The 25,436-nt window shown below is 38.3% G+C and overlaps 1 protein-coding gene across 3 annotated transcripts in view; it reads right to left on the reverse strand.

Annotated features, from left to right (window-relative positions):
• Window positions 1–989: 989 nt before the first annotated feature.
• The window catches only part of CDH6 (cadherin 6), a 58,181-nt gene continuing 33,734 nt past the window's right edge, over window positions 990–25,436 (reverse strand). The window contains exons 3-12 of one of the 3 annotated variants that reach the window (XM_060007086.1): window positions 24,514–24,633; window positions 22,314–22,481; window positions 19,971–20,158; window positions 17,709–17,962; window positions 12,456–12,592; window positions 9,802–9,927; window positions 8,934–8,950; window positions 8,628–8,745; window positions 8,243–8,494; window positions 990–2,954 (exon numbers count right to left, since the gene is read on the reverse strand). In XM_060007086.1, the coding sequence (XP_059863069.1) occupies window positions 2,464–2,954; window positions 8,243–8,494; window positions 8,628–8,745; window positions 8,934–8,950; window positions 9,802–9,927; window positions 12,456–12,592; window positions 17,709–17,962; window positions 19,971–20,158; window positions 22,314–22,481; window positions 24,514–24,633 (1,871 nt within the window). In that variant the 3' untranslated portion in view covers window positions 990–2,463. The remainder of the gene's footprint in view (window positions 2,955–8,242; window positions 8,495–8,627; window positions 8,746–8,933; window positions 8,951–9,801; window positions 9,928–12,455; window positions 12,593–17,708; window positions 17,963–19,970; window positions 20,159–22,313; window positions 22,482–24,513; window positions 24,634–25,436) is intronic. The other 2 variants (XM_060007085.1, XM_060007087.1) reach the window with 2 other exon arrangements.

Here is a 25,436-nt window from a genome sequence, read left to right on the forward strand (position 1 = left end):
AAGATAACTTCCAATCACACCTCAGAAGTTCCACTACAGAACTTCTTACTTTCACTTTAGGAGGAAAGCGTAAACCTTACCCTTAAACATGGAAGTTGCTGGCATCAACCCACACACATTCCAATTAATGCCAAAATTTTAGAAGGAAGACTTCTGATGATACTTTTCTTTTACAGGACTATCTTTCTTGATATACTTTATTACATGACATGAAATATAAGGATAGAGAGCTCTTAAATTTTACAGTAATTTGTGTGATTAAGGTGCTGTTCTATTGCTATAAATAACTAGTTCTTATAATTAACTTTCCTAAGCTATCTTTTTTTCAACACTTACCTGTGACTATCATATATATCAACTCATTACAGTGAAGCCCTCCTGTAGTATTTTGTCTGCGTTCCTGTGTGTGTGTATGTCTGTGCGTGTGTGAAGAACTAGAAAAGAAAACCTTGTAAGCAGGAAACAGCCCAACCATGAAATACTTGTTAGTATACAGGGAAGTCCATCCATTCAGGAAACACAAGGAATAATATGGTTGTAAAAAATTTTCACTCTCATTGGGTAACCCCAAAGACTATATTTCTCTTATTTTAAAGGTGCTGTCTTTACTTCCTGGGTAATAAACCTATTTAGAACTTAACTACTAAACAACAGTGTGTTTCCAAATAGAAAGTATGTGCTGATAGGACATTATCCCCAAATGGAAATGGCACTAAGATTATCTGTAGAAAATTACCATTAATTGAAAATAAATCCCTAAGACTAATAATTGAAGTCAGCGTATTCTTAAGTACATATTATATACATACAGAGCCTGTTTTTTTCCAAGTTTTCAAAACAAGGATGTTTCGTTACAGTACTTTGGAAATTTCTGATGACTGCACAATGTAAGAGTCTAATGACAAAAATCATTAGAACAGCATATGAAATAAATGATCTGAACCTGCCAAAAGGATTAGTTCAGTTCAGTTGGGTCCTCTGGACGATAACTATGATGCTAATTGCATAATTAGAGAAATAATGGGTTTGATGGATTGTACATTACTTTTCTGTTGCAGTTTGAGACCATTACTTTATCATTCGTTCAAAGATGAGGGCAGGGATTGCCGTGGGAACAAAGTTAAAAACAATGAAAAAATGTTAATGCTTTTGAAAGTCAGCTATCATTTTAATTACAATCTTAAACACCCTTGTTGAAGGGAATCCAAGTATTCCCTTTTTAAGTGTTTTCCAAACATGTAATATGTAGGTTTTCACCGTGATTTCAGTGTTCTTCTATATGTATCATGTTATATAAATATACGGATATTTCCAAATGTGAAGGGCAGGGTGTCAAGTTCAAGTGTGACTGGCTCTTACCTCCCCATTAGACTCTGAGAGAGGGATCTGAGTTTTATTTAATCTACCTTCACTAATGCAACTTAATTGTATAAAACGTATCTGAAGAATATGAATTATTGTATTCACACTGCTACTTTCAAGTATATTAGAATAATACTGACAATTACAGACAAGGAGTTAAACTTTGTCTCAGAAAAGTTCCTTCAAGAACTTTCTAAACAATTTAGACGTATTTGTAATTAGCCTACTGATGGCTGAAATAATTTCAAGTGATCCATGATACATTTGGTGGCCCAAACTTTAAAATATGCTAAATATTTCCTTTGTTAACATTGATTATCTATTTTTCTTTTTCTTTTCCCTTTATATGGTGCAAGGGCAAACTTTTGTATGTCTAATATATAACAAATTATGAGTCAGTGGCAAGGAATGAGGTCTTATTAAGGTTTTTTTTTTTTTGGTTATCTTTGAATGTTACCATTTAATTGGCATCATTTCCTAAAGAAGAAGGCGAATCTCAAAACGTTGGTGGATCTGATGTTTTGAATAGTCACTGGTGCCAGAAAAAGATCATGAAGGATAAACAGGACTGGCAAATATCATTTGAAATTCTTTGTAACAGAAATACACACCCATATATAGTTCATCATCTCCTTGTGAGCTGATATACCAGGAGCAGTGGTTCCTCCTTCATTTCTTTAACTAAAACTATATTCTTATAAAGTATAATCCCTTATCCCATTAGCATGTGAAATGTACAGAGCAGTCAGCTGACCTTGAGTCAATGCAATGTACTATGAGACCAGGCCAGTGAAATCGAGCATGTTCCAAACCTGCACTAAGAGAACAGGGGAAAGGATTACTCCCCATCCTCTCCTGCAGCACGGTGCCTGTTGGGCTGACATGGTTAACTGGATGCGCTAAAAAATAAACATTTGCCTCTCAGAAGCTCATAAAAGTGTACTAGAAAAAAAGTCTCTAACATTGGATCCGCACGGACTGCAGCCATTAACTTTTGGAACGGGTAGAACAGAGAACCCTTCACGGAGCGGTGGATAAATAGAAAGAAAGAGCCACTTCACATGTTTCAGTGTCGTACTGGAAAATGAAAAAGGCAACATATTAGGAGTCCTTGTCACTGTCCACCCCTCCGTACATATCTGCGAGCTTTTTGAACCGAGGCCCCCAGTCACTAAGGTATTCGTAGTCCTGGTCTCCATCCGTGGTCACCGACTCCAGCGAGCTCAGGGAATCGGCCACCGAACCGGTACCCTCGTAGGCGAAGGTGGCCAAGGAGTCGTAGGGCGGGGCAGTGGGGTCCGTGTCATTTTCCTTTAACCTTTGGTTAATGAAATCTCGGACGTCGGTGTTATCACAAGCTGCTGGAGTCCGTCGGGGTAGAAAAAGGGCTTCGGGCACAATGTCCCTGCGTAATTTGCTGTCCTCTATGGCTTCGGGATTCCTCAGGGTGCCGATATCAAAGGCCTGGGTGTCCTCCTCTCCCCCACCTTCGTCGTTGTAACTGACAATGTTGTCTCTGATGTCCTCTTTGGAAATGATCAAAGGTTCTTTTTTCCGCTGTCGCCTGAGAGCCGCAAACAACACCACTGTCACTGGAAGCAGAAACAAAACAGCGAGGGAAGGGAAAGTTAATTTGCCGACCAATTAACATCAGGAAGAAACACTGCTCCAAAGTGAAGTTTTCAAAGTTTTCGAGGAAACTACTCGAGACTCAACTTTTGCTTCCTTAAGGTTGCACGTGCCTCCACGCATGATCAAACCATGACCCTCTCCCACCCCCAAATCGAGTAACTATTTGAAAGAAAGTTAGGATTTAAGTAGAGGATAGAACACCTTCATGTTTTGTCAGTAGTTCCTTCTTGCTTTGAAATGGCAGACTAGTTTCAAGGTAAGGGAAAAAAAAATAATAATAAAAAAGAGCTCAAACACAGTGAGAGCACTGCAGTAAGAGTGAAAATTATGCTGAACACCTGAAATGCTCTGAAACTGTTTATAAGTACAAGGCTGGCACCTTCGGGGATGTGTTGAAGGGTTTGCATAACTCCACTTCTAAAATAACTTTTGCACTGATGCCTTCTTTGTTTTTCCCGAGAAAAGTATAAAGTTAGTTTAAAACCCAAAGTAGAGACGTGGATGTTTGGATACCTTTCTTACATATAAGGACAGGTAATACCTGCAGAGACCCAGATACAATTCAGAAAGCCGTTTTGGACTTCAAGATCAGCCAGTTTGAAGGGGGCAGGTAATAGTGCACATGCCAGATTATCTGTGTTTAGGCTAAACAAAACAAACACATTTGAGTGGGAACTTAAAAAATCTCTCAGAGTTTCATGTTCTGTAAGTCTGTTGACCGGAATGTTTGTTCTTTTGATTTTTCCTAATTCGGATTAGAGGCAAAGCAAGAGCTGTGTTTAAATAGCTCCTGACGTGGGATTCCCTGGTGGCGCAGTGGTTTAGAGTCCGCCTGCCGATGGAGGGGACACGGGTTCGTGCCCCGGTGCGGGAAGATCCCACATGCCGCGGAGCGGCTGGGCCCGTGAGCCATGGCCGCTGAGCCTGCGCGTCTGGAGCCTGTGCTCCGCAACGGGAGAGGCCACAACAGTGAGAGGCCCGTGTACCGCAAAAAAAACAAAAACAAAAACAAATAGCTCCTGACGTTTCTTCATAGCTGGTTGGGTAGAAAACAGCTGGCTACCTGTAAAGAGACACATCCATGAATGAACACATAGATGGGAAAGTGACAACATACTGACAGCTTGGAGAGAAAACAGCCATCCAGGGCAGAAAATGCATTGTTAACCTGGGGTTGTCCATGGGAGATTAGTACCAGTAACACCTCTTTACTCTCTCATCCATAACATGGTCCAGTTTTTATGAGCCGTGCAAATTGAATTATCACAATAAAAATTGCAGAATAATGGCTTTTGGTGGATGTGTATATCTATCTCTATATTAATGGATATAGGCACACCCAGGTGTCTATATATTTAACATTTCAGATGTTAATAGTATTAATAATTGGTGATCTATCGAGATAGTTCTATGTGCCAAGCACTGTGCTAAGTGGTTTACATACCGAATCGAATTTAATTATCATAATAGTCTTACAAAGTAGGTACCATCATTATAACTCTATTTTACATAAGAGGAAATTGAGGTTTAGAGATGTCACGTGTACAAACAATTGAAATCTAGGTCAGTCAGACTAAAAAGCCTGTACTCTTAATTACCCTGCTTTGAAGCATGTTTGGATTGTAGACTATTTCTAAAGGATATGCAATTTTGCTGTTTTCAAGCATGCGGTTGTGTAACGGTACACATTCTCTTTTGCTGCCAGAGAGTATCCTGATGCCTCATTTATCCCTTTCATTCAGGGTATTTATTTACTTGTTCATTCAATAAATATTTATTTAGTGCCAACTCTGTGCCAGGTATAGTTCTAAGCATTATCAATAAAAAAAAAAAAAAAGATCAAGAGCCTGTCTGAAAAAGGGAGGCAGGAGTGGTGGTGGTGGGGTGGCGGATAGAGACAGAAAAAAACAATGTATGTAATAAATAAGGAAATTATTATAAGGTGATAACTGCAATGGAAACAAGAAAAAGTAGGGCAGAGTAAGGAGGATGGGAAGGACTTCCGTGGACGTTTGAGGGGCTGTATATATTTTCTGGGGGGGAGACTGCATCATTGAGGAAGTAACATCTGAGCAAAGAGATGAGGAGTTATGTAAGGAACTATCTGGAGAAAAGGACAGAGCTAGGAGGAAGGCCACGGGGTGGGGGTGTGCCTGCAGCGTGTGAGGTGCCGGGGAGACGAGCGGAGTAGGAAGGGCCATGTCAAGTGGGGCTGTGTGTTCTTTGTACGCCTTCACTTTACCCGGGGGTCCAGGTGGGTGGAAAATTGCACAGCTTTGGGTGGAGGGATGCTCTTAATCTACCTTTTATGCTGGTTTCCAGTGTGATGCGGATTTGCAAAACAGAGGGTTGTAAATAAGGACAGCCTTTGGGATAGAGAATAGAATCAAGCTAACTGTCGCTCAAAGAAATAAATTCTGATGGACACAGGTTCATTCCAACGTTTAAGGCAAGATAGCAGGCATTTATCACTTCCTGATTTTTCCGCAGCTTAAGGTGCCTATATCTTGTCTTTTACTCCTGTGCACACCTGAAAATGCAATTGTCTAGAAGACAGAGGGCACATTCAGTAATTTAAAGGCATTTGTGCACTGCCTAATTCTCCTGCTGTTACAACTGCCTATATCTTTTCTTTTGGCCCAATGCACATCTGAACAGAATTTCTTGAGGGTGTAACTGTCTAAAAGGAAGATCTTTTTCAAAGCTAATTTTTATAAACCGAAAATGTGAGTTCTAAGCACATGGAACAAAAACACTCTGAGAAAGTAAAATGCTGCCTTCTCTGTAACTGAGCCCTTCCCTTTTCTCTACCCCCTTGAGTCCAGAGGACAGCAGTGAGATATTTGGGGCCAGCGTGCTTGGACAAATTTGTGTTCAAATCCCATCATAAAACTGGAAGGTAGCAAGGCATCTGAGATCAGCAGATCTAGGTTCACTTAAACGATCCGACCTTTCTAAGTCAGTTTCCTTCTCTGTAAAAGAGAAGCGATAACACAGTGCCCAGTGTGAAAGTTATTATGCCAACTCTAAAGCACCAAAGAAGCACGAGATGTAGTAGTTGTTTTTACTGTTGCTTTATTGACAAAAACAACAGATGCCACATGATCCCCTTTCTTGACGGCAGATTTCCTCCTATATCAATGTGGCTTTCCTTCTCTTACCAACTCTCAGGTTTGTGGCCACTTTCTTCAATGGTCTCATTTTTAGTTCGAGCTCTCTTTCAGCCTGAAAGTTACACTGCATTCTATAAGTTCATGGAGAAAATAGAGTACAGTGTGGAAGCACCAGGGGTCGGCAGGGTAAAGACCTGCGTTTGGAACTTAGCTCTACCACCTGTTAGCTGTGTAACTTGGCTTCACACCCTGGGGCCTCTGTTTTCATATGTAAGATGCAGATAAATATAGACTAGATGGTTCTGAGGATTAAGTGAGAAAGACATTTGTAAAGCATCTTGCCCAGTGTCTAGCCCATGCTGTGAGCCTAGTAAAGATTAGCTCCCATTTTTCTCCTTTTTAATTAGGTACAGAATTCCAAAGAGACTAGACAAGATGTGGGAAACACTGAGGCAAATTAGAAGTAATGAGGAGACAGTGAAGTCACTGGAGGGAAAAGATGAAAAGAGAGGACATAGGGAGCTGGTTAGAAGGAAACTAAGGGGGAGGACAAAGTGGGTAGATGATGAGGGAAGGGAAGCATGACCTCTATGAGATGAAGGCTGGCTCTTCCTCCATAGACCATGAGTCCATGGAATTCTACCTGAGTATGGCATGCCAGTCTAGCCCTTCTAAAAATAACCTCTTTTTTTTTTTTTTTTTTTTTTTTGCGGTACGCGGGCCTGTCACTGTTGTGGCCTCTCCCGCCGGGGAGCACAGGCTCCGGACGCACAGGCTCAGCGGCCGTGGCTCACGGGCCCAGCCGCTCCGCAGCATGTGGGATCTTCCCAGACCGGGGCACGAACCCGTGTCCCCTGCATCGGCAGGCGGACTCTCAACCACTGCGCCACCAGGGAAGCCCATATAACCTCTTTTTTTAATCAAAAAGAATATTCATATCTTTCTCTTGGAAAACAGTTTTTACAGACTCACACCATTAGAACACTGATTTGTCTTTGCATACTGTCAGTTTTTATTTACCCTCATATCTTAAAATACTTCCCCCAAATCTTAGCTGACAAAGAGAATCACAGTTCTTTAGCCGAGTTTCAAGACTCTGTTATAATTAGCAGAGTTGATCTGGAACGTGAAACTCTTGAACAGGGATCCCTAGGCTTTCTCTTCTTGGAGAAATGGAGGTTTTCCTTTCCGCTTTTCGAAGTCACTATATTGTCATTTTTTAAAAAGGAGTTTTTCTCCTTCTGTGAAATCCAGGTTAACTGTGGCTTATTTTTTCCCCCCATGGTGTAGGCAAGCTTCTCAAATCTTAACTTTTTTTTTGAAGGGCTGCATTAACTAGCATTTGATTTCTTAGTTCACAACAGTCAAGGGACTTTGGAGCATTTTGAGCTCAACTTGTGCACTTAATTAGTTGGTTGGGGGTAAAAATTTCCTTTGATTCACCATTAGATCTTGATTTTCACTATTCATTCATTTCTTTTAGGTCAAAGATTTATTTCCTGAGTCACAAACGTTATTTATTATTGAGAGTCTGAGAAATAATAGACATTGTGTATGTGGCAATCAGAGAGCAATGCTAAGAAGGTAGTTATTTAAGTGGGTGGATCCAAATAAGTTTTCTGAGATAAAGAAAATTTCACCACGATTTATTCTCCTGTATGGGAAAAAAAAAAGTCATCACATTTCTCTTTCCACTTTCCCATTGATCTTTAAACTTTACCTTTGTAGAAATGGCCTTCATTACATACCCCATGTCCAATGACTTTTGTTCTTTGAAAATTTAACGTTTGCCAGGTTAAATATTAAACAACAAATGAAATGGAAAGGGCATATTTATATTGCCCTCAAATCCCCCTGTGGTTCATTCCCAGTCTGATAGAAAAGAGATTCTTTTGGTGGAATGACTCCCTGGGTAGGGAAAGACATGGGCAAGTTTCACAGCTGTTCATTCTCCAAAGCCATTTTCAAGCAAAAACTAGTTCACGGGTGAACCACATAAGATTCTCAGCACATAACTCTCCTCACCTAGATCGGGCTGTATGCCTTAATGGGGGAGGCGGATAAATCTAGAGAGCCACAGTAACAGTGTGTGCCCCTCAGCACGGGGAGATAGGATGCAGGGAGAAGCAGTTTACCTAGTAGGGTCACGATGCACAGCAGGATGGCAACCAGAGCCCCCGTGCTCAGTCCCGTGGGGTGGACGAGGGCCTCCGCGTGGCAGGACTGCATGTTCCCTTGGTGGTCACACGCACAGACCCGGACAGTCACTGTCCCAGTGCTGCTTTGGACTGGGTAGTCATTGTCTGATATGACCACAGGCAGGAGATAGGTGCTCATCTCGTGTCTATTGTAGCCATTTTTCCGAGTTAAGATTCCCGCTGTGTTGTCTGGAACCGGAAAGCAAAGTGGTGAATGGAAGTGGAAACCATGTTATATATTGGATCAGTTGTGATGGGAGTAGACAGATAATAGATGCAGATATAGATATATAGACAGACAAGGCAACTTGGGCTCATTTACCTTTGTTGTCTTGAATGGTAAAGTTTGAGCCACTGGCTGCTTCTGGGGCCAAAGAGAACGAGAATTGGTGCCCGCTGTAAGGGTCATCCTTGTCAACGGCTCGTAGGGTCTGAATCAACTAAAATTGAAACCATAAAGCTGCCATCAAGTCTTGCTGACTCAACAGTGTTTCTTACAGTTTTGCAGTAAATGGCTTGATCAAATGATTTCTAATTTTACTTTTAAAATGATAGCCTCTAGAAAATTTACAATGAATCCACTGTATGCAAAGAACTAATAGGCTGGAAGTAGAGCCAGGGACAGTACTTTGTTGTGGAGCTGTCCTGCGCACTGTAGCATTTTTAGCAGCAAGCCTGGTCTCCTCCCTTCAATCCAGCAGTACCCTCTTCCTTGTCACAATCGGAAATGTCCCCAGACATTGCCAAATGTCCCCTGGGGGGCAGTATCACCTGGGTTGAGAAACATGGCCCTAGAGTGATACCAAGCTATAAAATATCACAATGATCTATGACAATATTGCAGCTTAAGTAAATGGAGGCACTCTTTGGACAGCCTGCTTAGAAATTCAATCTTGGCATATACATAAGCCGTCAAGCTGCAAAAAAAAGCTAATTTGAATATAAAACACACAACTTCAGCTTCTCATTTTAACATACATTTTAACAGTGCACTTCTATTTTGACAAACTGTAACATAGTTTTTATATCACTGTCAGAAAAGACCGATTTCAGGTGGGGACAAATGTGTAAAACAGTAAAACATTCATGAATTTGTACTGCTTGTACAGATGGGCAATGTAAGTAAGTGAAACTATGAATTATAGGCAATTGTAAAATATGTTCTAGCTTTTACTTTCCAGTATATATGGTAATTAAAAGTATCTGCTCACCAGTAAAGATTTTTCCAATAAAGCTGTGACTAATCTATTTTATGTCAAAACTTAAGACTGATTTGGGATCAGCGTCAGTCTTTGAGACTGATGAACTTCCTGTTCTTAAAAACTGTTTGTTCTCTTATGCAAGTTAAACATTCATCGTGGTTCTTATTTATAGTAATAATTTTGTTGGCATTTATCTCATAGATAATTCAAAACTTGCCCTCAGCTCTGTGTATCATCTGAATTATTAGAAGATCTAAATTAATCTGAGCTAATTAATTTACTTTCTTTTGAAACTCACCTGATCTGCTTTTGCTTTTTCACAGACAAAGGTTTCATAGAATTCAGCAAATTCTGGAGGGTTGTCATTGACATCTAGAACTTTAATATACAGCGGTACTCGGCTGCTTTGCTTTGGATTATCTGCAAAATGCCAAAAAGAAAGGAATAGGCATTTATATGTTGATGGCCAGCCCCTTTAGATGATGGTTACTCACTCCTTTCTCATTCATACATAGATTCCCCAAGGCTCCTGTGAGTACCACAGTGAATTATGTATCATCATAGTCACAAAAAAGTAGAATTAGATTGTTTGGTACTTCTGGAGTTGGATACACCTGACGGAAATATCTAGGAGACAAAGCTACTTCTATTGGTACAGTGCAACTGTATAACAAACCCCAGAGTAACACAAAATAAAGAAAAGCTCTCCAGGAAAGGAATTTTAGAAGCATATTTTAAAGGAGGCCAAGGAAGTAGGCAGATGGGAAAAATGTGGGCAGAAGGAAAAAGGATGGGATAATAATGATTGTTAATGGTCTTAGTTTTTTAGTTTGAGAGCTAGACATTGTGCTGAGCACTTTGTTATATTTTATTTAATCCTTATAAACTTCTGAGATAAATATAATTATTGCCCCCATACTATAGATGAGGAAACACATCATATTATAGATGAGACACAGAGAAGTTAGGTAACTTGTCCATATTCACAGAGATAGTAAGGACTGGAGCCTATACTCAAACTTGGGTCTGTCTGACTCCAAAGCCTAGGCTGCTCATCTAGGATTATGATAGAGCAGAATCAGTGTTTGAAGACCTGAGATAAATGAAGTATTTTGGCTGTCATCTCTGATAATCTCCTGGGTAGTATGGAAGGCAGATTCCTGTTCTAAGAATCAGGAGCTGGAGTCTCTTACCTCAGGTCTCTTCACTCACTTCACTCATGTCTATTTGTTTGTTCACTTCATAAATATTTAATGAGCATCTAATATCTAAGTAGTGCCAGCCACTGTTTGGGGTACATAACAAAGATCCTGCTTCCTGGAGCATTGTTCTTATGGGGGTAGGCGAACTGTAAACACATAAATATATAATGTGCCAGACGGCAAATGCTATGGAGAAATTAAACAGGCAAAAGGGACTGGAGAGAGATGGAGGTGCTGCTTTGTATGGGATGACCAGGATTGACTTCTCTGATGAGATGCCATTTGCATAGAGTTATGAATGAAGAGAAGGATTAAGCCATGTGAATATTTCCGGCTCTCGAGGTAGAGGAAATGGCAGGTGCAATGGCCCTGGAGTGGGAGAGTGTTGGTTTAATACAAGCTCTTGGCTCTTGGCATCAAAGGTAGTTAAGAAGTTTAGACAATAAGATTCTTAGGTTCCTTTGCATCTAAAATTTTGCTCACATTATTCTTCCCAAGTTAGAACTGCAGAAGATGAAGTTTTAAAAGATCTTTATCACTAGTACTTTCAGAGATATCATAGAAACATTAAATCTTAAAAACAGAAATTTTTAGGTACAAAGTTTAAAATACACACGAGATGACTACTTCAGTAAAAAATAAAATTTCATGATGTTATAAAAAATGATCTTTTCAGTGGGAAATAATTTTGTAATTTTAAAGCTTGAAGTATTCTCAGTCATTGGTATCCACATTAGTCCACATAAATTCTGAAAATCAGATTCCTACCTAACAAATTTATAATGAGGAGTTCTTATCACTATCAGAAAGCAGTGCTTCATTTTGTCCACGTTGGTTGTTATTCTAGTCAATATCTTTCAGTCACTTCAAATCTCATGAGTTATGTTGACAAAGAATATTACTGTATTATACCATTTGGTATGGAGTATTTCACACTAGATACCCCACTGAGCTAAAAATGTTTGAACTTTAAAAATCAAAAACAAAAACTAAAAACTGAGCTATAATTTAGAAGCCTATTTCCAAACATTTCAATGTTATTTTAAAGATCCTTTTTCTTTCATCTACTTAGGTCTATACATTGTGTTTACATTATACAGTTTTCACTGTATATAACCGTTTTATTTGAAGTATTCCTTTGGCCCTATTTTTCTCTGCCTTAAATTTCACGGGGACTGCCATAAAATTCATTCTAAACATTGTGTTGATTAGTATTGGTGATTAGTAGTAGTCACTTTGGTGTACCATGAAAAAGTTACAATTTATATCTCTTAATTCTGTAACAGTTTTGAAATAGACATTCTACAGAAAGCTAAAGGATGACTATCCAGAAGATTTCTAAACAGTGACTACATTTTAGAATATACTTGATCTCCACCCCCTCCTCCCGGCCACACACACACAACGTCTGTGAGCCCATTTCTTTTAGCTGCTTCTGTAATGTTCTGATTTATAAGCTTTTTGGAATCAAATCCAACATGTACCAATTCAACCTAGGTTGACAGATGCATTCCTGTTTTATTGTTCCCAAACTGCAGAACTTCCACAGTTGCTTCTGCCTTTAGGAACGAACCAACATGTGTCTAGAAGAAACATTAGTGCAAATCATTGCAGAGCTCTTTCCCTCAATAAGTATCGAGTGGGATCATCAATACATGGTGACGAGTTTCAGCCGCATTTCACTAGCCCTTGTGGAGATGCTCTCTCTGTCAATCAGGGACAGCAGTGGTAAAAGGGTGGACTTACTGATCTCTGTTGCTATCACTGTAATGTTGTGCCACAGCAATGTTTCTCGGTCAAGAAGTTTCGATGTAAAAATTGAACCATTTCCAGAATCGATGTTGAATATTCTGTCCATATCTGTGTGTCGATCAACAGAATACCTGATAATGCAGAGCAGAATTTAGAAAGGTTTTCTTTGATTTGCTATTCTCGCATCCTAAAACTATTCCCAGAAAATCTGTTACGTGAATTTTTTTCTACCTGTAGCACGTATTTGAATATCGGTAACTTAATATTAAGCAAAATATTCTGATAAATTATTTCTTTACAATTGAGGTCTTAATAGTACACCCACTAGACAAGTTGCATGATTCTGAGTATCATTACTAAAGTTTCATTTAAAAAAATGTAATTTAGATCAAGTTTATATAGTAATTGTTACATTTTAACTTAAGTTTTTAGACATTTGGTTAGGACTTTAATGTGTGTGTGTGTGTGTGTGTGTGTGTGTGCATAAGTAGGATTATTGGCTACTTTTCTATTATCCATTTTATTTAAAAAATCGTTATGTTGAAAAAGCAAAAGATGGTTAATGTGGCTGAGGTTAGTGAATCTGGAGAGGGAAATAGCAGATGAGCTTGCGGAGAGATCCACAGTCGGGACTGCAGAAGGATGGGCTGGCTGTGGGGAGGAGCTGGAGTTTATTTGAACTGGATGTGGATCTTCCAATGGATTTTAAGCAGAGGGGTGTCACCATCTGACTCATGCTTAACAAAGATCACTGGCTGAATTGTGGAGAACGGTTGGACGGTGCTGTCACAAATGATAGGCGTGAAGAACAGGATTTGGGGAAGATCATAAGTTCCAGTTTTGATATGTTGAGGCTGAGGTGCCTGAGGAACGTTCAGGAAGCTCAAGATAAACATCCAGACTGACAACCTAGATTTCCTATTCAACACTCTAGGAAGAGAATGGGAAAAATGCAAAGAATGGACTTGCTTAAAGGATGAACGGGAGAATGGAGACCCACAGGGACTAGAACAGTGCCCAGAGTAGAGTAGGAATTTGATAAATCTTTAAAAAGGAGAGTTTGGAGAATTCAAAGAAAACCAAGAGGTGCTTTAGAAACCAAAACAGGACAAAGTCTTCAACGCTGGAATTGATGAAAGACTAGTAGATTTTGAGAAACGTTATCTTCTTTATAAATTTATTACTAGTGTCTGGATAGTCATATGTAAGGGGAAAATATGTATACGCCGTTTTATGGGGGGAGCATTAAAGAGAAAACTCAGAAGAAAGTTGATATGCGAAGGCCATTATGAACAAAAAATTGCCTATTTCAGCTGAATTCTCAAAATGTACATCATGATAGGAGATTTTAAAATGTCAACTCAGTAGAAATATATTTTAAGTAAATGTCCTACCTAGTCATACACATGTGGAAGTATTATGAATGCTTTTTAAAAAAACTCTTGTTACTAACTTGCAAATAGTGTATCATGTTCCAAGATTCTATTTCAATTAATTATTTTGTTTTAAAGTACTACTAGTGAATTATAATAAACAATGTTATCTTAATAAAATCTATTTTTGTCATCTAGCAGGTGTCTAAAAAATATATATTCCATTATTGTAGGCTATTTAAACTTGATTTTAAAGAGAATTAATGAAGTTCACAATGGATACATATATGTCAAGATGGAATTTTAGTTTCAGTTTACATAAATCTAGTGTTTTATTATCAAAAGGTTTCAAACAGATGAAATAGCTACTGTTTTGCCATTTATGTCATGAATCAACATTTATTAAGAATTTAGGGGCTTCCCTGGTGGTGCAGTGGTTGAGAGTCTGCCTGCCGATGCAGGGGACATGGGTTCGTACCCCGGTCTGGGAAGATCCCACATGCCGCGGAGCGGCTGGGCCCGTGAGCCATGGCCGCTGAGCCTGCGCGTCCGGAGCCTGTGCTCCGCAGCGGGAGAGGCCACGACAGTGAGAGGCTCGCGTACCGCAAAAAAAAAAAAAAAAAAAAAAAAAAAAGCCAATTGCTTTGAACTTGCTTGATCACCTTTCTTCATTTTTGAGAATGATAAATATTTATAGGACATAATTACCAAAAAGGAAATCTCAGTATTCATAGCCTTTGTAAGGAATTTAATAATTTTCTACAAATATATTTTTTTCTTTCATGAAAAATGTCAAGTTTAAGACATGATGCTTATTGCCTTTATAAGCTGTTAACAATTATACACAGCAGTAATCTTTTCTTGCTCTTTGCCTCTTTTCTTCCTGCTATAGTTTTAAGTTTTACGAGTAATCGTATTTTCCAATCAAGCCTTGAAATAAAGGGTAAGGGGTGAGGAATTTTTACTTGAAGGTGGCTTTTGATTTTAAAGAGAGAGGACTGTTTAGGAAATACCATAATTGTGTATTATTTTCTTTCCTTAATTGGGGCTTTAAAAATTAATAGAAAACCTAAAATGTCTACATTGTTTAGGAAAGATATCTCATTTGAGGCACACAAGGCCTCATTTGTTTGTTGTTTTTCTTTCCAAAGTAATTTCTATTTATATCCAGAAATTTACTGTCCAGTCACATTAATAACTGATAAGGAAAAAGGTAACCAATCTCATCATGATTATAGCAGATCATTCTGCTAAGTACCTCGTTTTATTCCCTAGAACTTTACTGTATTCTGTGATTCAATAATTTGTCTTCTCATGTATCCTGAAGGGAGATTTGTGGGTCAGGAAAAGAAAATGTGTTTGCATGTAAATTTTTCATAAGAAGTATTCAGAGTGACATTTTATAAGACTTCCATGGAAATCAAAGGACATTTGTGATATGAAGTTGTTGGAAGAAAAGTATTTTATGTAATTAAAGAATTAAAGATTTGTGCTTACATAATGATAAATCATTGTTTGGGGGAAGAATTCTCCAGTATTAATTGTGCACCTAACATTGTGTCTAGCACTTACTTTTGCAATATTTATGTCTTGCATAACCAAAAACTATGTGTGGTTGTAATTTCCGAATATAAGAATCAGTTTATCCTATAAAAAACCCCACTGGAATATGCATCTATATACCAATATATCTATGTGTATTTTTATCCTTAAAGCTATATCTATATATGAAATCCATATGTACCAAGGGAAGGCTGGCAGAAAAAACTTTAAAATTAGCTGACAGCCAGCCTAATCTGACAAGCTAACTACTTCCTGTAATAAAACATAATATAATTGCAATGGGTAAAAGTGGTATTTGGTATAAAAAGTAAAACAGACATAAAAATGAAGCCTACATTCCCAGAAGACATTATCTCTTTCAGTTAAAAGCATGTTGACTGATCAAAGAGGTAACCGAAGCTCATATTTATAAACTTCCAGCATTAGCACTTTTAAATTGGTCTTGATGTTGACCTGCTAAGATTTTTGTCTTATGCAGTAGAACGAACTCAGCACGTTGGGAAAGTACTTAAGGTTATTTGTGTTGTAGGAGCAGAGGCCGTCCTTCATTTTCCTTATTAATAATGTTAAATGTATACGGAGGAACACTTGACCCATGGGGCTCTCATGTGGCTGCTTTGGGTTGCCCATCATCCAATTTAAGGAGCCTACAGGTATTCCAGTAGAATGATAAGACAACAGAGTCTGTTTTCCCAAAGATTTAAAATTATTCCCTGAAAATAAGCCAGGCATTTTTGAGTCTTAGATGTGGGACTTGCCATGAGGTTTCATTTGAACTCAATGGCTAAAAAGTTGAACTCAAGGGCTCAATGGCTAAAAAGTTGGAAAACGACTGCCTTAGAGCCTCAAACTCTTTCATGTGCAATAGTATTCTTCATGCAGCAGCCAATGTGGTCCTCTTAGAGAGTAGTTTTGGATTAGTTAACTTTTCTACCCAAAGCTCTCCAGTGGCTTCTTACCTCAATCACAAAAAAATCCAGTGGTTACCAGCGCCTACAAACCCCAGTAGGCCCTGCTTCACTCACCACCTACCAAACCTCCCTGTCGCCTCATACCATGCCACTCCCAGCCTGCATCCCTCTCTCAGCTGCGGAGGCCTCTCCTCCTACCTGCCAAGCAAGCTCTGATATCAGACCTTACCCTTGCTTTCCCCTCTTGTTGGCATGTTCCTCCCCCAAAGAGCAGTGTGGTTCATCCCTTCATTTCATTCAAATCTTTACTCAGATGATTTCCAACAAGGCCAAGCCTGACCACACTATCTAAAATAGTACCTCAGATACCCTTTGTTTTCTATACTCTGTCTTATTTTACTGCTTACACTTTAGTTTCACCTGACATAGCATATATTTATCATTTGCTTATTTCTTTCTTCCCCAATTAGAATGTAAGCTCCATGAGATCAGGACTTGGTACTGTTCTCTGTCATATCTCTAGTGCCTAGAACATGCCTGGCACACGGCAAGTGCCCTGATCAGAATAGATCTGTAGACTCACGGGTACAGCTTCTCAGTCTGCTTACTTTCTTCGGGAGGAATAATTTACACAATACTATTCTGGTTTAGCACTTTTCTCATCTAGTCAACTAAGCTACTGGTAAAGGCTCAAAGTTGTTGACTCCAGTGCTTTCATGATGAGATTCTAGAATGCTTAAGCAGTGGTGGTCTCAAAGGGCAATGAGGCTTTCTTACAACATGATTTACAACGAAGGTGTAAGGAAAGTACAGGGAAAATAGAGCTTGCTTACGTAGTATATATTTGGATTCAGCTCTATTAATTTAATTTCCCCAGGATTTCACAGACGTATCATGAAACAGTGCTTGTTTTTATCCGTGTCTGCAACAGAAAAAAATTACGCATCCAAATGGAGCATAATTCTGCCTGTAAGTGTTACATGGTGGGTTCTTCCACGCTTGAAAAACTGACTTTCAAGCACAGCGCCTTGTTTGTTAAAAATGCTTTCTCCATTCCATACCAATCTCTGACAAATCTAAGACCTAAAAAAAAAAAAAAAAAAAAATCCAGACCATTCAGCTGCATTACCTTGTACCACTTCCATGTAAGCAGTAACCTCCTTATAGGTCATTTTATGTTTTTTCACCCCCAATTTTGAGTTTTTTAGGTTTACATCGTTGCTAAAATAATATTTTATGATGAGCAAGGAGAGCAGAGTTAGTAAAGGTACTTTAAAGTAGTTTTTCAGGAAGAGAAAACTAATTGGAAAAACAGGATTCCTCTTTTCCAACTTACAAGTGAATATTTGAATATAAGTCAACAAACTTATGGAAGAGACATGTCACAGAAGTGTGCTTACTTGACAGGATTTCGGGCAGCATCTGGATCTTGGGCTGTGACTGAGCCTACTGTCGTATTTATCTGAGCATCTTCTCTTATTTGTAGGATGTAGGCCAGTTTGCTGAAGACAGGGGGCTCGTCTACATCTTCCACCATAATTTTAACTGTGGCTGAATCTTTGAATGGACCCAGGTAGAGAAAGCGGGGTTCAATGTGAGGGTTGGAGGCTTCCACTTTGAGGCTGTACACTTTCTTCTTTTCAAAGTCCAAGAGCTTGCGGGGGGTGCGGGGAGGAAGAAGTGACATATTTAAAGCAGCCAAGACACAGAAAGCCAAGGCATGAGCCATTTTTAGTGCAAATCACTGATAAATGAAAGTGATCATATTGCTTTGAGACATCACTACACAGCGTGATACTGGATAAAGACATTGGAATTCAGATACCACACAATCCTGATGGAAGTGTGGGCTGAAATCACGCACCACGGGTGCAAGTTATGATGGGCAAGAGAGGGAACCTAGAAGCAGGAGGGAACCTAGAACAGGCCCCCTTTAAAAAAAATCCTTATATTTGACTACAGGGAGCCTCGCCAGGGGCAGGTTGGCAAATATGTAGTAGATCCTTCTGTGTCAGATGTTGTCACATTTGGCTGTAATTGAACAGCTAATGAGTGCTTAAAATTTGCCAAGGGACTTCCCCGGCAGTCCAGTGGTTAAGACTCTGTGCTTCCACTGCAGTGGGTGTGGGTTCGATCCCTGGTCAGGGAACTAAGATCCCACATGCTGCGTGGTACGGCCAAAAAAATTTTTTTTTAATTTAAAAAAATTGCCAATATCTGAGCCCCACCCTGGACCATTAAACCAGAATATCTGGGGTGGGGATGGCAATCTATACTTTTAAACACCTCCCCTAGTGATTCTACTGTGCAGCCAGGATGGAGAACCACTGGTCTGCAGCATGATTCCCTGTTCTTCATTCAGATAAAATAGATTATAAATGGGTTTTTTTTTAGCGTGAGTTGATAAAATATTCCAAGTGATATCCTGATAAGGGCGTCCGGCTAATTACTTGCCAAAGAAAGTAATGATCATTGTTGTCAGAGGTCTTTAGGAGAAGTATCTCTGCTTCTGGAGACATAGTGAACCCAAATGCTTGTTGCTGACTTTTAGTTTTAGATGATAATATGACAAGGCTCACGAGAAACACAATTAATCAAGACGTTAGTGAATGTGATTTAGTCGGCTAGGCAAAATTTCAGTTTGAATCTGATAAGGCACTAAGAATATTAAAAAGGTTAATGCACACTAATGGGCCTCCTAATTATATTATAGTATAAAACATTGATCTGAATGCCACTTAAACATGTTTTATTGTGTTTCCAGATATTAAGGCATGTAATCCAAAGCTTAAGATGAAAATTTTTCTTCTTATTTACATCTACTTACGCTTATATTTACCAGCAAATACAACAATATGCGACAGGAGAGAGAAGCTATTACACCATACATGATAAAAGTGAAATCTTTAAAAAAAAGTAACCAAAACTAATATTATTTTCAGCTTGGAAGCACACGGTTTATTGGTTTTTAATTTTTGCCATATTTTAGTATACTGCTCCGTGGTACCAAACAGTTCTGCGGGTTAAATAGTGAATAAGTACATAGGGGAAAATAGGAATTAAGAATATAAAATCTTTATTATTGTGTTCCAAAAAGTAGCTAAAGAGCTTGCAGGAAATATTGCTACTTTATTTTTGTGGTCTTTATGTATCCTCTCTAATTCAAACCATCTTTATCACTGCTTGTATTATTCTCTTCCTTCAAAGCACGTAATGGAGTTTGTAGTTATACATGTTTCTTTGTTTATTTGCTTCCTTGTCCATGGGAGCAGTTCCCTGAGAGGAGAGACCATCCTGTTGAAGGTACTATTGCACCTCCAGCATCTAGAACAGTGTCTGGAACTGTTTTTAAATTTATTCTTCACTTACATTATTTATTTCATGTATTTTTTGTATATCATTTGTTTATATTGTTTATTTACTTAGGAAGTTTTTAATAAAAATTTATTGAAAGTACGGAATTAATGAATGTATAAGATTATTGAGGACCCCTGAAAGCCAACCAAAGAACTCTCAATGTAATTAGACTAGGTCTTAAAAAGAAAATTAATAAAACAAGACTTGAGAGGAACGTTCATGTGAGATGTAATTGCCCCCAGTTCCTTAGGGACCAGAGAAAAGTAAATGCCTTCATTTGTGTGGTATTTTAAAAAATGCATTACCTTTTTGACAGTTATAATCCCTTCCTGGGTTTCCTGATCGGTGATGACATCGAACATGTCCAGCCCCTCTCCCTCTGTAATGCTGTACTCAATTTCAGCATTTTCTCCCAGGTCGGCATCACTGGCTTTGATCCTGCCAATTGGTGTACCCGGCGGAGATGATTCAGGGGTTTTAAACTGGTATGTACCTATTAATCACCAGACAGAAATAAGTCAAACATAGACTAATTACACTCCATCATACTAAAAACAAAACCCATTTTCTAGCAGTTCGTTCACACATTACCATGGATGCAGGCAGATTCGTGCTTTCCTTAAAATAATTAATGGTGCCCTAGTCTCCTTAACGTTTTTACTTTCATGATTATTAAGAATATTTCTTCTATTTCATGACCTGTCTCGTGGCAAAGGGAAAACACTTTTCTTGTCCTGTAAGTAGGCTTCCAAGTTTTTGGTGTGATTGTGAGAAAGTTTGAACTGTGAAAGGAGGGTGCAGAAGGTTGCAAAGACCCCTGTTAATGTAATCTAGCAGAAAGAATAAAAAAGAATTTAACCTGAACTGTGACTTTAAGCCAATTACTAGGTGTTCTTTAAAAGAGCTCTTTCTGTCATTGCTAATAATAACTGAAGGTGAAAACAAATTACAGCACTTCCAGAATGTATCCAAGTAGAGATTCCTTCACTCCTACATGAAGCTGGTCTAGTTGCAGTTAGGGATATAGATAAATACATTGAGAAAAAATCTCTTAATTTTTTCTAATTTTGACTAATTTCTTCCTTTAAATTTTACTAGTGTTTTTTCTATGCATAGATTTCTCCCATTCTTGTATTTATATTACTAATTTAAAAGCTAGACATATACTTTTCTCATGTTGGAAAAGACGTTGAAGGAGAGTACATGTGAGTTTCAATTAGATCTGTCAGGCCAGCATGTGCTTAGGAACAGACAAATAGTAAAAACAAAACTTATTCTATTCTCACCCATTACATTTTGCCAACTATTTACACAAATTGCTTTGGAAAAAAAATTTATAGACTATGACACTACTAAAATATAGTCCTTCAACAATATTTAATCCACTAAGTATTGATTGAGCTCATCCTTGGTAAAATGATAAAACATGCCAAGTTTTTCTCTAGTGTATTCCACTTCCCTTTCGGGTGCCTCCAGCCCCTTTCTATATTCTCTGGTCCCTTGCCTCGGGACATTACGCAGTAATGATCACAGTCTATTTATTCAAGGAGAGAGCACAGAGGGGGAAGGTCCTGTGGTATGGGTAATCCTTCTGTTATCCTTCCCCAGGACGTCCCCATATGGAAAAGGAGGTTTCTGGGAAATGTGCTGGTGATTCTGATATTTTCATTTCAGGCCTCTGTGGGGGATGTTTTAGCGTTCATAAAAACCTTTCTTCTCCCCGTTAAATCAGAAATTAGTTAGCTATTCTGTTTTTGCATTTAACTGTGATTAAAATACTTGAAAAAAGTAAACAAGATAAAACTATTTCCTGTTGATCTGTGTGTATCTCCATTATAAAAGAAGCCCTTATTAGCTGACCAGCTTTACAAAAGGGCCACGCTTGAGTAAGTGGGTTTTCTACTTAATGATGGCAGCTGTTTTCTCCTGGAAGACAGGATTCAGGTAGTTTTCTTAGGAAATCATAGTCAGAAAGGAATTTTGATCCTGGAAGAAAAATGTCATTAAAACCAGTACCTATGTGAGGTCTCTAAGTGAAAGGGTCAAGTGTACTGCTTGAGACAGAGTGGGCATTTATGAATGCTGGTTTCTCCTTTATCGTCCTTCTTACCTAATCATGAGCGTTAAAGATTTTAGAGATGACTTTTGGTATCTCAATTAACCATAATGTAGAAAACTATTTATGATTACAAATGGATTAAGTAAATAGTTATTTCCACAGTTGTATTTTTAGAAACAGTAAAATGATAAATCCTCCCCTTGCAAAGCCTCGTGAGGACTTAAGGGAGATTACATGCCTGATTAAATTCACAAAATATAAAGTCAAATTTTTCCTAACAGCAGCAGGCTTGTATACATATGTTCTGCACAAGCATATTTATGCCTGTGGTGGTCTTATTAATAAGGAAAAATAAAATAATGATGTTGCTTTTATAATAACCATATCAGACTATCGCTCAGCTAATTACCAATAAATGTTCACATCTACTGAGCATCAGTGTTGTCCACTCATTTTAATAAATGTGCCAGTTCTTACTAAATTCACTGACTTTGGCAATTAATAATAATAACGGGAAATAAATATCATTCTTAAAGTTACAGTTTTACAAAAGTGCACTGAAGACACTCATTCAATCAAATGTTCCTACTCTGGGGAAACCGGGGAGGGTTGTCATTGACATCCGTCAGCGTGATGTTCACTGTGGTGGTCCCAGACAATCCCCCCATCTGTCCACCCATATCCTTGGCTTGAATCACCACTTGGTACTGCTCCCTGTTTTCACGATCCATGTTGAGCAAGGCTGTCTTGATGATACCTATGGATATGAAGTTCAGAAATGGAAAGGGATATATTAAAAATACTTTACAAAATCATTTATTTATGCAAACAAACATAGATTGTCACCCACAATATGCATCACACTGTGCAGATGTCATGGTTGACCATTAAGATGATTGATTATAGTAATCAATCAATAGTAATCAATTTCCTTCATACTGAAGGAAATTAAACCCACATAGGGGAGGTAGATACATAGATACATTAAAAAAAATACACCTATAATGCAAGGAGAATGAAAACAAGTACAAGTCACATCCTGCAATAGTGCAGACTGTAAGTGCTATAAATATTAAGTGTTATAAGATGACACAGCAAAATATAACTTGGCGTGTGGCACAGTGCTAGACTACTGTAGCTGCTTGATAAAGGACACTAGGTGCATTATGAGGAAATTAATAAAGTCATATATACTTGAACTGACTCCTGAGTTTCACATTACCGAATTAACTAATTCCTCAGCAAATATACCCACCATCATGAATGCTCTGAGGATCTTCTAAACCACAAAACTGTGGTCTTATAAAAACACAGCATCAGTTGTCTCATAATGATCATCTTGTATGATCCTAGAGAATTTTTTCCCTAAAGCTGACGTGAACTTTAGTTCAACAGGTCCCAGCAGTGACCAACATTCTTCAGTTAGGTAAAATTTATCTCTGTTGTTAGATGGTTATAAAATAATTAGTTTAAAGAACTCTAAAAGTTTGTCTAATTTCTATGTAAGGCTTATGCTTCAATTAGCAGCATTCTTTCAAAAATCACTGGAGAAGGCTTTATAACCTTCTCAGGTGGCACATTCCAGTGCTTAATGACTAGTGAAGCTGAAAATATCTTTTTTTATTTTTAACAAGAATACCTCAGACAACAGTTAGGAATGAACACCTCAATTTCATTCCTGCAGTGCTGGCTTCAGTGAAAGTGAAGCTGCTTTCTGTTCTCCAGATAATAGTACTTCTCTATTTAAACACGGGAGGTCACCTTAGCCTTCTGTCCTTTAAATTGAATAATTCTAATTTTTCGTCCTCATTGTTTTTAAACTCAACATTTCCTTTTTCCTTGGGATTCTTTCTAAGTTCATGGCACGTCTTACATCGATTTCCAACTGGATGTAGTGACCTAGAAAGGTTTTGATTTCTACTAACAATAATGGATGCTTAAAAATCGTATAAAAGGAACTCTACTCCTATTATGACAGCAAAAATATGTGTAGAATTTACTATACAATACAAGTGATATTTATTAAAAAACAGTTCATCATAAGATAGTATGCTACTCTGTGGAGATAGTGCAGAAAAATGAGATGTTGAAGAAGGATTCCATTAAGGCAATCCGTTTTGTTTTTTAGGGCAGTAGCAGTTAGGAAAAGCTAGACAACGTGACAACAAAAGTAAAATTTTAGTGGTTTAACTGAACTGTAGTGCCCTGTGCAGGCCAGTAAGAAGCTCTGCTCATGAAAACCCTTAGACATTCAGGCTGGAGACCCACTCGATACTGGTTTCCATCCATGATCACTGTGGCAAGAGGAAGGGAACATGGTGGGTTGTGCACCAGGTCTAAAAGTTTCGCTTGGAAATGACTCGTATCACTGCTACATTTTATTGGCCCCAATAAATCACATGGCTACATCTAGCTTCCCAGCAGGGTAGAGAGATGCGATCCTACTAAATAACTAGAAAAAGAAAAATCAGATTATGTATAAACAGCCCTACTGGCTATCAGAAGGAGTTGGCCTTTTAGCTTCATCTCAAACTGGAAAAGAGAATAAAACAATGTGTAATTTTTCTGAATCTCATCTGAATAAACATGGTGGATGAAAGATCCATTGTCAGATTTCTTGCTTAAAATGACCTGGATGTCATATTTACAAGTGTATTGCTGGTGTTGGGGAGATGAATCTAAGAAAATTCAATCACACTGATTGTTTTTATTAAAAAATATGCTAGCTCAGTTGAGCATGTCGATTAAAATTACAGATGGTAAAAAGAAGATACAAAAGGAATTCTAACCTGTTTCTGATTCAACTGAAAAATAGGGCTGCCCCTGTAGGATGCTATAGACAATTTTAGCACTGTTTCCGTACGTTGGATCATCAGCGTCAGTTGCAGTGACTTGCACAACAAATGTGCCTGTAATGACAGAAACATGAATTGAAAATAAATTAAGGGTTAATGACGGGTCCTTGATACCCACACATAAGGAAAAAGCACAATCTTACTTCTACAGAAAACTATCATGGCAAGGGAGTGAAGAACTACAGTGGGATGCTGGGCTAAAAAGCCTTGGATTTCTCACTCTGAAGGAATGTGATCAACATTAATAAATATTGTAAGGATTAAATTAAAGGGAAGCATGGGAATGATCATGACTTTGGGTGTAACTGATTCCAACCCATCTCCAAGGGTGAGATTTGATTGGATTCTTGCTACGGCAATTCTTTCAAGTTATCTAGGCCTAAATCTATTGGCATCTTGCACTATTTTTTCTACGAGGATTAGTGTAGGTATTGTTTAATCAGGAGGCCATTCGTGATTTTGCTGGAAATTTGCTGTGTCATAGGTGCTTTTACTCCTGGACTAGAACGTGCCGGTGTGGAGCCTGCAAATGCAGTAGCTATTTTGTGATCTTAGCAATGCCAGCCTGAGGACAAAGCTGAATAGGACAGAAAATTACACAGAAATATCTAGAACACAAATCAAACTATGTTCAAAGTCCACTTTACTTTTGGACTTAAGTAATGTGACCAATAAATGCTTGCATTGTTTAAAGTAATTTGAATTGTGTTTTCTGTTACTTACAAATAAAAGCATCCTAAGTGATAAATCTGATAATTCTAAGAGGTTGAAAGACCTTGAACCTTATGAGAAGTAGTTTTGGATTAAGTAAAGAATTAATTGGAATAGCAGAGGATACACATCCAGAATTTATAATC

This window comes from Delphinus delphis, chromosome 3 (genome assembly GCF_949987515.2).
Source record: "Delphinus delphis chromosome 3, mDelDel1.2, whole genome shotgun sequence".
Classification (NCBI taxonomy): domain Eukaryota; kingdom Metazoa; phylum Chordata; class Mammalia; order Artiodactyla; family Delphinidae; genus Delphinus; species Delphinus delphis.